Source organism: Haliaeetus leucocephalus, unplaced genomic scaffold (genome assembly GCF_000737465.1).
Source record: "Haliaeetus leucocephalus isolate CR32 unplaced genomic scaffold, Haliaeetus_leucocephalus-4.0 Scaffold228, whole genome shotgun sequence".
NCBI classification, from domain to species: Eukaryota; Metazoa; Chordata; class Aves; order Accipitriformes; family Accipitridae; genus Haliaeetus; species Haliaeetus leucocephalus.
In genome coordinates this window covers 24,567,063-24,580,104 of record NW_010972664.1, presented here as the reverse complement: position 1 = coordinate 24,580,104, position 13,042 = coordinate 24,567,063, and the positions used below count along the sequence as shown (strand labels likewise).

The 13,042-nt window shown below is 37.8% G+C and overlaps 1 protein-coding gene across 1 annotated transcript; it reads right to left on the bottom strand.

Moving 5' to 3' along the window:
* Positions 1-9,746: 9,746 nt before the first annotated feature.
* On the bottom strand, positions 9,747-12,956 carry LOC104831802 (U6 snRNA-associated Sm-like protein LSm5). The gene is given in 5 exon segments (XM_010567625.1): positions 9,747-9,779; positions 11,558-11,630; positions 12,286-12,313; positions 12,551-12,592; positions 12,595-12,956. Coding segments are annotated over 5 exon segments (267 nt in total). The 5' UTR covers positions 12,686-12,956.
* Between the last annotated feature and the right edge of the window lie 86 nt (positions 12,957-13,042).

Sequence of the window (13,042 nt, the reverse complement as noted above, 5' to 3'; positions counted from 1 at the left end):
GGGGGGGGCATATCGGGGAGACACAGACACAGGGGGTAAGGTATGTGTGGGTACAAAGGTGCATGGGGTGTACTAAAACAAATTGTGCTGCTTCACAAAAACATGGTCCCACGTGAATTCAGTAGGGTTTCTTCTGCTCTTAAACATGAATCAGGCACTTAAAAGCTTCAGTAGACTTGTGAGTTCAAACCTCCGACAATTTACGTAGTCTTATCATTTCTGATATCCACGATATGTGAAAATAAATCTTTCAGTTTCATAGTTGTCACTGGGAAAGATACATGTTAATCTAAACCACACAAGGGGAACAATATGTTAGCCATGTAGACTTTATTAAGAGGTTGAAATTAACTTCTCAGGATCTTTTAAGCTTCTAAGCATAAAATAATTAGTGTAGCTTACAGATGTGGAAGAGAAATATTTCGGTATCATAACCAAAGTAGTCTTCTCCTCTGTGAACTGCAACACAATCTGTAATACTGCATCAACACTAAAACCCACTCTGTCTCTCCTCTTTTCTCATCCAATGTTTTATTTATTTCAAGAAATTCTTTCATTATCTATCCCATAAAATGAGAAATAGATTATTATGGAAGAGCTCCTAAGATAAAAAGTTAAAGCATTAGACTAGCTGTGATATAAAAATTATTTGAGATATATTTACGTGTGATGTTCTGAAGAATTATCTAGTTGTTTACAATTGCTAGGACTTCTCAGTAGTAAATCACTGGCAATGGCATGAACACAAGAAACTATTCATGGGGCACATTCATCCTTTATGCAGTTAAATGAAGCTTTTAAATCACAAAAAGATTTGGCTGTTAAACAGTCTGTGTAAATTACATGATAGTAACCCAAACCACAAGATCATGTCTCTCATACTTTGCTCTGTTTCAGAATAATCTCAGCTTGCAAAGCAGATCAGTTTTCTGTAACACAGATAACCAGGGTTCACACAGTCAGACTTTTAATTTAGAAGGCCACAGAAAGAATCATAAAGAGACCAAGTATCTTTTCCTTAAACATCGTGTTTACAGACAGCTATGTTACCTCAAAGTGCTATGAAAGTTACTTTCTCTAAAACTATCTTCCATTTATTTTTCCTTTTTTTTCCCTGAAAACAATCTTATAGCTTAATCCTTATAGGAATTTTTTCAAGTTTTGTTTTTTTCTAATGAGTATCAACACATGAAAACTCTAAATAGTTTAAGGAAAGTCAGTATTTGCTACAGTTGCACTTGATCCAACATCCCACTTTTTTTTCCAACAAGCAAACGAGTTCAAGTTTCTTTCAAGAGCCATACAGGAGAAAGTACAGATTCTGCTCTGTCTGCTAACAAGTAGGTGAAGGAGCTGCTACCAATTTGAAAACTATATAGGCTCTGCTGTGCCACATTTTGAACTGGGGAAGAAAAATAGCCCTTCTTGTTTCAATATTTAGGTCCACTTTTTCTCATTTGCAAAGCAGATCCATTGCCTTGGGAGACTGACCAGAATTACCTGGAACAAACATTATTTTTGCATAGCATCTGTTTGTTAGTTGAGAAAACAGTCACTATGTCTCTATAATAATATTACACGATTTCATCAACACATTTCTGTCTCAAGGGGCCCAGTTGTATTTTATTTTCTAGTAACACATTATCTATCTAATTCCTGTCTCTGACTTAAGAGATGAGCAACATACAATTTCTTCAATGTCTACTTATCACATGAGGAAGTCAACAAACCTCTTTTCACAGTTACAAGCAGTTTTCAAAGACGTGACAGTTCGCTCCAGTTATCAACTGACCCTGAACAAGTTGGAAAATATAAAAGGATCAATAAATGTGAGAAAGACCTTTGGTATTAGGGAACTCAGACAAACTGGTGCAGCTTTCTTCCCTATTGATTCGAAGAGAATGCTGTTTGACTGCTGCTTATACGGATAATCCACAAATTATTTGCTATTCTTCTTAGCCAAAGGGCTAAGGCAGTACCATCAGCAACTTCATAACATACCCTGAAACAAGAATCAGATATTACAGCTCCAAGTCTGAGAAAACAGCATCAATGATTAAGACAGCTGTAACATGGAAGGCATGGTAAGTGGCAGTTGTATAAGGCACTAGCAATTTATCAGGGCTCTCTTTCAAATGCTGGCATTTTCTGTGACTTGGATTTTGCCTATTATTGTGAGGTCATTACATCACCTATCACACAAGTGTAACTTTGTTAACTTTGAAATAAAAGCTGCTAGACAATATACAACACAAAGTTAGACAAGCGAGGGAAGTACACAGTGATTTCACAGGCAATCTGGAATTGGGCACCTGACTTTAATTCCTGACTTTGAAAACCTCTCTCCAAATGATTTACCATCTTTCACTAAGACCCAGCAGCAGTTCTCTCCTGTGCCTCATGCTCTTCTTTAGTCATCCAAAGCCCACGGAGCTGCACTGTAAGCTTGAAGACCAGTATGCCAGCTTCATGTCCTATTTCTGTCACCTAGTTTTTATGTACCGTTTCTTGCTAATCAAAAGGCCCAGTGATTCCTCGTCACACATCACACTTGAGTTAGTACATCCAAGCATTATTTTTGCAGCATTACATTTGCACGGATTAGCTGCTGAACCCTCCAGATGATGTACTGCTTTTCAAGAAGGGTGCAGTATAACTGGTGAGAGTCTACAGTAAGTCCAAGAGGGTGCCCAACGATGTACAGAAGTCTGACTTCAAAGTATAAATTGAAAAACAGCTGCTTAACCTGGAAAGGGCAATACTGAAGAGAAATAACAATGTTTAAACTCTAAAAGGTAGCTATAAAGAAAAACTTTTGTGTACATCCACTGCACACAGAACACGGACTAATGGGGCTTAAATTACAACCTGAAAAACTTAGGGTATGTAGCAATCTTTGCAACAGTAGTAATAATTACAGGAAATGTTTAAGAATAAATTAGGCAAGCATTTGTCAAGAATGATACAGAAAGTTGATCATTCACCTTTAGAATGAGAGCAACATTAGACTATCTTTAAAGGTTCTTCTTTCCCCATTGCTGTCCCTCTGTGTATTTCTACCCTCATCAAATGCAAGCATCATCCCCAGCTGTGCACTTACAATTATATATGCATATGCACATGTCTACATATGCAAATTTATTTCTTTGTTACACACAGTTGAAAGAGATTACTCATAGGTAAGCCAATTTACATAAACAGCATTTGAAAGTTAAACACCTCAGCTTCTTGCAAAACGTTAGCCCAACAGAACACCAGGAGCAGTATGTAAATCCTTATTCCAAAACTGTGTTCTCTTAAATCTTATGAAAACCATTTCTAATATAAAGCCTAACTTGTCTATTTTCTGACATTCCCCTTCTCTGTCATCAGGTACTTATTAGATAGTAAAACAACTGATGGGGCAAACACCATAACTAGCAAAATAGCTGACTTCTGTAGCAGTTCCGTATCATGTCTGAATAAATGTTAGTTTAGTGGGTATATAGGTAGATACACATTCATAAATGCACAAGAACTGAAAGGAGTAATCTGTAACTGGTAGACTAAGAACACTGCAATAGCATGCAATGTAAATCAACATGCACCTATAGGGAAGGGAAGTACAGAAACATTCTTCTGGATTAAAAAAAAAAAAAACAGCAATGGTAGGAAAAGGTACTTGGAATGTGTCACTTTCAATCCACTGAAATAATGTCTGCAACAGCAGTAAGAACACTGGCAAACTACCTTCTCTGTTCCACAGTGCCTTGAAACCAATATGCATTGTCTGTTGCCAGCTGCCATTAGCAAACAAAGGCACTGCAATCAGTAGAAGTGTGTAGAACACCAAAAATGAAAACTTTTGAATATGTCACATACAAGATCCTCATTCTCAGTACAGTCTACAAGGTTACACAATTGTAAAATACTTTGTAAGAATGAGAATCCTGAAGTTTGCCTTGGTTTAAAAAAGTTTTAAAATTCCGTTTTGAGTTTTTTTTTCCAAGGGTTTTAGAAATAAAAGCATCTTGGTAAAGTGATTTTCACACACTGCACAGACACAAACAGTGTTTCTCCCACTGTGAGAGGAGCATAAAAATACTCTTATCTATATGTTAGACAAAAGTGACCAAGGTCACAGGAGAATCTGTACTTTTCCACTAATTACAAGGAACGGGCCAGGTGCTTTGTGCCTCCTATGGAGCTGGAGCATGCAGTTGCCTGGTAACTTGTTCTGAGCTATTGCATTTTAATCACACATACATGTAGGAATACCAAGCTGACCGCTTAGGTTTATCAGCCAAAATAGTTTACAGCAACACAATAGTTTATAGCAATTCAGGAAGTTTAACACTGAATTTAGGTATGTGCTTATATGGTTTGATGAACAGAACTTTTATAAATGAAAAGGAAACAATAGAAGTTATTTATATGTGACTTCAGAGCATACAAAAGGTATAGTCTACAAACCAAATATCAATTATTAGCAATATTTACCTGTTCAAAGGGCATCATGTAATGTCTCAGACTCAACAAGCATAAACTGACAGACTGTTATGATTTGAAAATTTTAAAAAAGTTCTAATAGTGTACCCAAAACGGAGGTGTTTCAGTGTTCAGGCTAGACTCATTGTCTCCAGTAAATACATATCTTAATTCTAACACAGGATAAAAACTGATTTATAAATTTCCTCTTGTAAAAATGAAACTGTTCCAATTACACTGTTCACTCCTATTTAAGATATTAAATAGTGCAAATAAGAAGTAACTTTAACCAACCCCTCCCACCCAGCTATAAACCATGACCATATACAGTCCTTGCAGACTACACAAGACCCTGTTTCATTCCAGCCATATCATTAGCATAAGCTGTGCAAACCCATTTAAATCAACAGGTTTTTCAGGCATAAAAGCAGAATCCAACAGCAGTTAAACCACTTCTTACAACTGACAATGTAATACTTCCATCACTGATTATAGCACCATAACAAAAACCAATGGGTCTTTATTGTCCTTAATGGACTTGAGGGGCTGCAAGAAACCAGTGAAGTTACAAGAGTGGATTCTGTAACGTCACTATCAGCATAATTTCCAGATCAAAGATCCAGCCTCCTGTTAAGATCATCAAATATAATTTTGAGCTCAGAGGACAAGTCATCACAACACTATGTTAGGTAGAGTATAAAACCTTATCATCAGATTCTCAGCTAGTTTAAGTCAATGTATTCTGTGTATTCTGCTGAAGTCAATGAAACTAAACACATTATCATATGAAAGATATTTCAGTATGCCTCGGACCTAGAAAACTATCTTGAAAAATGTCCATAACTTTTAACACAAATTCTCTGCACTTCCCACAATCTCTTAACACTGAGCAGTAGTAAGACCCTAACATTTACTTGCAACATGTTTCTTGCATAGCTTTAATTTTTATTTTAATTTTAAAAGGGGCAACTAATAAATAAGATTTTTGCAGCTACTCACAAAAATCAATAAGCAAATACATTTGTTCCAAGATTTAAATTACTTGTATAATTTAAAAACTATCAAAGCTCTGTAAAGTAAAATAGATACATTTACCTACTAATGTAGGAAACTACAGACAAACTTCAGGAAATGACCAAAGGTGCAGAGGATAGGCTAATAGGCTAAGGTAGAAAAACAACAACAAAAAAAACCCAGGAGTTCTACAGAAAAATGAGTGAGCAGCCTACAGCACTGGCAGACAACAGACTTTTTATCCCCACTTCCTCCACCCCTTCTTCTTCTCCTCCCCCCCCTTTTTTTTTAAAGGAAATAATTTTTCTATTGTGAAACATATTGTCAGTGATGCAGTTGAAGCCAGAAGTTTAAATGAGTTCAGGAGAGGATTAACCGAATTCTAAGACACATGCCAACACAACTGCTATAGAAAGCATCTGCATCATGGTGAAATGCAAACAGCTACTCTGATAACGACACATTATTATTCACTAAATTTGCCTTTTACCCTGTTGTATAGTTACTAATGTTGAAAAGAGTCACTGCTGTGCAAGAAACTAAAATTTACAGCGCTTTATGCTTGGAGAGAACTGTGGCCCATCAGCTCATGGCTGTGAAGTCTTACAACTTAACATGTTTCAGTTGCACACCAAAAAGTTCTGAGGTGGACTGCTGACTGTATTCAATAGTCACAGCATATGATAAACTTTACTTATTTGCCTTTAACTGATGCTCCAAATATTTTAAAGTCATTCTTAAAGTAGGTTACATTACCCTTCATACAAAATCCTCCTTCAAATGCAGGTTTCTCTTCTTTTCAGATTTAAGGCATGAACAGAAATCACACCTGCATAATCACTGAAATCAGTGCCTATTTTTCAATAAACTTTAGCAGCATCAGAATTCGTCCTCAAGTACCGTTCATAAAGCAAATGCTTCATTCTTCAAAACTTTTTTTAGCAAATGTTAGTAATGCTGTACCACAGACTCTCACGCCCAGTCACACATGTTCTTCCTGAGACTGTTATGCAGCTTAGTATTTTAAAAATCACCATCCAACTGTGTACCTGATACTGGTTCTCCCCTTTTTAGAGTCTGATGTTAAGGAAAAGCTGCAAGTACTACAAAATCAGGCAGACTTGCTTGTTCTTGCCAAAGAGAAAAAGGTTAAGCATTATTAAAAAATAAGACTATTGCCTATCTTTAAGTATCCATAAAGCTATGAACATGAACTGTATGGTGGCGTGTTAGCATCAATATTTGAACACGGGCACGCAAAATGTCCTTCAGTTAAATTCCAAACTCTATGAATTAATTGGTGGGCAATTCCCCAAGGATAAAACATCTATTAAAAGCCAACAGTAAGCCAGAAATCTCTTTCCATTTCATGTGGTAAAAAAAAAAATACAGTGAATCCTGAAAAAAGAAACAGATATTAGACAGGGAATGCCTATATAGTTATAGGGCAAGTAATAAAACATTTAGTGTTTTGATTTTTTATTTATTTCATCAGAATAGTTAGACAAACATGGAAACATTTGCAACAGCAATACTTGGGTCACTTTAAAATCTTGGTAACACTGAAATACAGGTCAGCAAAAACTAATGATGTGGGGAGGGCACTTTAGGTCTTATTATTTTCGTACACATTCACACACATCTATATACACACGCACACTCCACAACTCCAAAGAGCTATCTTAACTATGTCTGCAAGTAAACTGAAATAGTAGGCAGAAAGGAACCATATCCATACTAAGACAGTTAGCGGTGTCGTAAAACTGAAGATCACTGCAACCAGTGCCATCTTAAAGAAAAAAAAAAAACAACCAAAAAACCTGAAAGGAACCATCACTGTGCATGTCATAAGCATGAAGTTATTTTAACCTGATGACTACTCTGCTCTAAACTTTAAGCATCATTAAGTTTTTATGGATTTTTAAAGTCTAAGGTTATTATTTTAAATGACCTACTTGTAGTGGCAGCCTAAGTAGCATTCGGGAGAACACCACAGTGTCCACAACTTCTACAGGTCAGTGCAGTATGATTAAGCACTACATTTCTAGGGGAGGAAAACAAAAAACCACTACCACTCATTTATTCAATTGAAAAGCTTATCACACCTGCACTTCCAAAGCAACAGGCTACAGGAATACTGAATGCAAAGTATTCCAGACCCATCTGGAATACTTTGACGTCTCAGCTCCAAGTTACACATCTTTCATTTCATATTTTAACGGATTAACAGCATTTGGATGCACAGAAACTGTCTTTACAGTGATGCCTGCAGACCTCCGAGTCATAAGTTAAAATGTCTTCCTAAAATATAACAGTTTTAGCACTTCCTCCAAAAGGAGTGAAAAAACCACAACCAGGGAAGGAGGAAGTGACACAACACCACGGTTTTTTTCCAGAGATAACAAAATCCTGAGAAAACAAGATGTTTGTGCTATCAGAATAAAAATCCCCAAAGAAACAAAAGAGTTTACCTTTCCCTTAGAAAAGTTACTTTTGAGTCAAGATCTGCTCGTTTTCTCTCCCAAGCATGAAATCTCTCTTCAGCTTAAGACTGTCTTCTACTGCAGTAGAACTTTAGTGCGCACACTGGAACCTGGATAGAAACTTATTTAAAAAAACAAACAATACAATAGTACTACAGTGGCTAGAAATCTTTTACATATTCTGATGAAAAGACTCAACTTATTTCTAGGAAATAAAGTGTTTGGGGCCAAAGCCAACAGATGATGTTCATGTAAGGTTAAAATTTTATTTTTTTTTTTAAATTGATATATTGAAAAAAGCTGGAGAAGGAAGTGGGGACAGAAATGAAAAACCATTCAGGGAGTCAGTGGTATAGACTGTCACCATGCAATCTAAATATGTAATTGCAGATCACATAGTCAGAAGAAGTGAGTCAAAAGTAGCACACTCCCTGGGAGAGGGGCGGGAGTCTCTTTCCCCTTGTATTTCAAGCCAAGGCCCAACTAGCAGAAGGCAGCTTTTCTGTCAGATAAAGCAAGGCAAAAGGATCATGTACAGCAACTTCCTTGCAGCCTCTTGCTCCTGAGCGCCCTTCTTCAACTCCTTCTTTCTTCTTCTGGTGATGGGAAGGCAAAGCATGTTCTGTTCCTGTGAGCCCATACTGCTTGTCCCTATAGTAACAGCAGGCACCTGTGATTCCTCTCCAAAGACATTTACACATAGAAATCAGTTGAGTGGTGTGTTATGGAAGCATAAGCTGCAGTGGACATGATTTAGAATCAGTTATTTTTTTGTCCATCATGACAAAATAAAACCAGCAATTTCTTACTTTATAGAAATTCTCCTAAAGTAGTAGTTGCCCCCAATAGCTGTCAAGTTTTTGTATCACAGCAGAACAAATGCAGCCAAAAGAACATTTTCTTTAAAATGACTACTCCGAACTACACAAGCAGGCAGGCACAGGCAGCTCCCAATTTAATTAAGTATATGTACACAGCACCACTTAGTGGTGCAAGCGGAGTCACCGCTGACAGGAATGAGAAGTTTGAACACCAACCTTCCCGCCCCGGCCCCCTGGACGTGAACGATGTCTGGTCTGTCTGTCCTCACTCGCCAAATACCACTACAATGCCTTTACTATAAGAGAGTACATCTGCCAAGCAAAACAAGTCCAAGAGTGCTGAACCTCAAGGCCAGCAGAACCAACGGCTGCTGAGCATCAAACAGATGCATGCACTTTGAAGATCTTTCAGAATTCTACAGCACTCTACCACATGGTTTCTGGTGACACAGCCTGAAGCAGTGTTTAAACAAATGATCCAGCTTAGTATCTGCCTGTAGTGCAAAGAATAGCAATCTCTTGGCTCGCGATTTGGGTTTTATATAGACTTGGGCCATAAACAAATGCAATAGATGTAGAAAAACTGAAGACTGACAGCAAATGGAATGTAACTATTATTTTTCCACTCCATCAACCAGTTGGAAAACTAACTCACTCGTGCACTTACGTAACAGAACACAAAGAGAACAAAAAGAAAGGCTTTTATTCAGAACAAATTAGTGTGTCTTTACAGGAAAGTAATGGTTTCAACTTACAAAATCAGCATTATCATTAGTGATGCACCTTTCCTGAAGGGGAAATCCTTCTCTTTTATCAAATGTCAATTCCAAGAGTCTGTAAACAAAACAAACAAACAAACAACCCACACCATTACCCCAAAAGCTCTGTTTAGATTACATACACACACACACATATACATATATATAAAAACCATGTCTTCACAGATGACAACTGTATCAATTTATACTTCAGGCCCTTCTCCTCCAGGAACCACCTATAAAAGACAATGACAATTTTGTGTTTGTGCCATAGATCTGAGTTTTACAAACCCATACATGACAGTTCTTGCTTTACAACAATTTAGCAGATGGAGACTTCACTGGTAGACCACAAAAGCGTTTTTTCGATTCAATATTATCTTCCTCTCCCAACAGAGGAAGCCAGTTATTGCCAGAGAAGCACAGGACAGAATCTCCAAAACACAAAGAATGTTTAACAAAACACAAAGTTGTTCCTAGATAACAAACGTTTTTTGTCTTTGGTATTCACCTCAAGGAAATGATTCTGTCTAGAAACACTACAGCTCATTTTTAAAAGGACAAAAAACATCCTTCCTTTCGTGAATAATTTCTCCAATTGCTGATTTCTCCCCAGACTGTCACTATACTGGCAAGTTGGTTTCCTCTTTCCAACTTCTATCATTAGGTAGAACTCAAAAACTGATAAAGAGCCTGAACCCTTCTACAGGCAGCAGGGAGTAATTTTCCAGGGAAGAAAGTAAAGAACTGAACAACAGAAAAAGAAATACAAAAGGAAAAACATGAATAAGGGAAAAAAAGAAAAGGATAGCCATTGCTTTTACTGATACATTCTTAATAATTAGCTGAGCACTTCTAAAGAGGAAGAACTTCGCTGCTTTCGGGACCGACGTATGAAAAAGTCTAAAGCGTAGTCTTCCTGACACGGGAAGATGTGTCCGCAAGAGAGGCACAAGATCTGATACAGAAACGTATCTACGTCTTGCTGAAAATTTGCACTCTAAGCATCACCAGCTTGTGCTTCAAGGGCAGTATACCACCAGCTTAACTGGATGGTAGTAATTTTACCCCATACAAGAAGTCAGAACATGCACTATCCTTTAAGGAGGCAGAACAATAACCAAAGCAGAAAAAGGCTTAGAAATTAAGTCAAGATGGTACTTGCTCAGACACACAGTGAGGAGGTGCAAGGTGGGTAAGACAGCAAAATGGAGATTGTTCCTCGTTCACACAGAGCTGATTTCGACTCAAGTTGGTCTTCCTCTCCTCTTCCCACAAAATTAGGAATGCTTTTACGTAGGAAGTCCCAACTTTGTAGCCATCTATGCCGACAAACAAAAAACTATTCTAGGTCTGCTTTTGTGGTATTTAGGAAGTTGCAGAATTCAGCTTAGGGATGCATAATCACAGTATTTAATTACTGTTTCAGTACTGACCTACATACACCAGCAGATAATAAACTAAAAATCATAGTGCTTCTGATTTGGTATAAGCCAACAGACCTCCACATTTTTTTCAGAGCACATAAAGGTACAGCTCTCTGGGCATCACATGGTAATCATAACTGCCAAATGACTTGACAAGCTTGTAAACATCCAAACTGCTGCAAACACATCTATACATACAATAATGGATAAAATGTAGATGCATTCCACCTACACGCTTATGCAGGCAAACACTCATGAGTTAAAAGCCACTGTATGAACCAGCTTACGGAGTGCTTAACAAAGCCAGTGATTCCCTTGCACACCTGAAGACCAGAAAAACATTCACCAAAATAAAGTTAGGGACATGCTCTTTTTTTTTTTTTTTTTTAAACTGTAACATGTACTAAGACAGCAAGATCACTTTTCCAGCATCATTCATACACACATATGCCCCAGAAGCCACTTGAAATTACCTTGTGTAATGGAATTGTCTGGAAAGCTCAGCTCAAAGTAGTTGAGCTCAGTTACTGATTGATTTACAGGTACAGAAAATAAACGCATGCAGCATTTTAACAATGATGACTTACCATTGTTATGTTATTTCCATTTAGCAAAATCTGGTCTAGCTTTGTGATTCTTCTGCCCTCGGATGGAATCTCACTGAAGCAGCATTAAATAAAATAAGTGAGAATACATAACCAGGGACAATGATTCCAGTTTTGATTACAGAACTGACATAAATCTCTACATTAAGATGGCAGTTGTTGGAACTAAGAAATAAATTGGCCACACTGCAGCCTGATCTTAATAAATTGACCACCTGGATAAAGAAAGCTATCTGGCAACTAAAAAGATCCATTGTACTTTTCTGCTCAGTACACGTAAAGATACAGATTCACCCTCTAAATCTTAGCAATTTCTTGAATACCACCAATACTCAGAACAGGTTTCAAATAGCAACGTGGCATGACAAAGTAATAAATACTTATCCTTAAGTCTGCTAACTTTCTAAATATTTGCCTAGACCTTAAGGAAATGTAAAAATAAACAAACTACTGGAAAGTTCAATACACAATCCACGCAAAGTTAAGGCTATAAAGTAGGAACCTGATTACAAGTATAAATCATGCAACAGCTACTCTATGACATGGATGTCCTGAATAGATCACCCTCTATAGTTTAAGTCCAAGGTACAAACCATTCAGCTGGCAAGTATTCCAAAAATATAAAAACACTTTGCTTACAGAGCTTACACAGTATTTTTCCTCAGGAAACCAAATGTTAAATAGGAACAGGAGGCAGAAACAATACTTACAATTCTGTAACGTCTTCTAACACCATATCTGAAAAAACAGTTTCAAGGAAAATAAGGCCCTGAATTTTAAAATAAAACTATTTAAAGTTATTTCCATGTCACACTGAGCTGTGATTTTACCTGTAAAATAAAAAATCAGAATAATACAACTGATCCATACAAAAAAAGGCTCTCCTATCCGGTGAACTCAAACCTCTCAAAAGCAGTAACATAATTGAGCTGGAGCATAAACTGGACGGCCTTAAACACCTCCATCAAAGGATACGGACAAAGTCATCAAATCCTAGAAGTGTTCCAACAATTTCTGATCACTCTTCATCACAATATGAATGCGTGGACCTACGCATTTGTCCACGAGTTCTGTAGACTGAAAGGCACAAGAGATTGCTTTATAGAACATACATTTTTTCGAGCAAAAACCTTAACGTTGTGGCGGCAAAAAAAGTAATTGCCGCGGGCACTGGTAAAAAGCACAAAAAGAAGAGGAAAAAAAAGAGACAGGAAAAAATACATTAAAAAAACCGCTTCCTCGCACGCTTAACTGCTGCCGGTACCTCCGCAAGTTTCTGCGGCCGCAGGAACACGTTCCCTCCACCGAGAACACCTCGGTGCCGCCGGTCCGCAGCACATCACCGCGGGTCTGCCGAGCGCCAACGCTCGTCCCCAGCCGGCCTTTGCAAACCTCGGCCCGGAGCCACCCCCCGCTCCCTGCCCGCGCCGGAGACCGGGACGCCCCAGCGCCTCTCCGCCGCCGCGG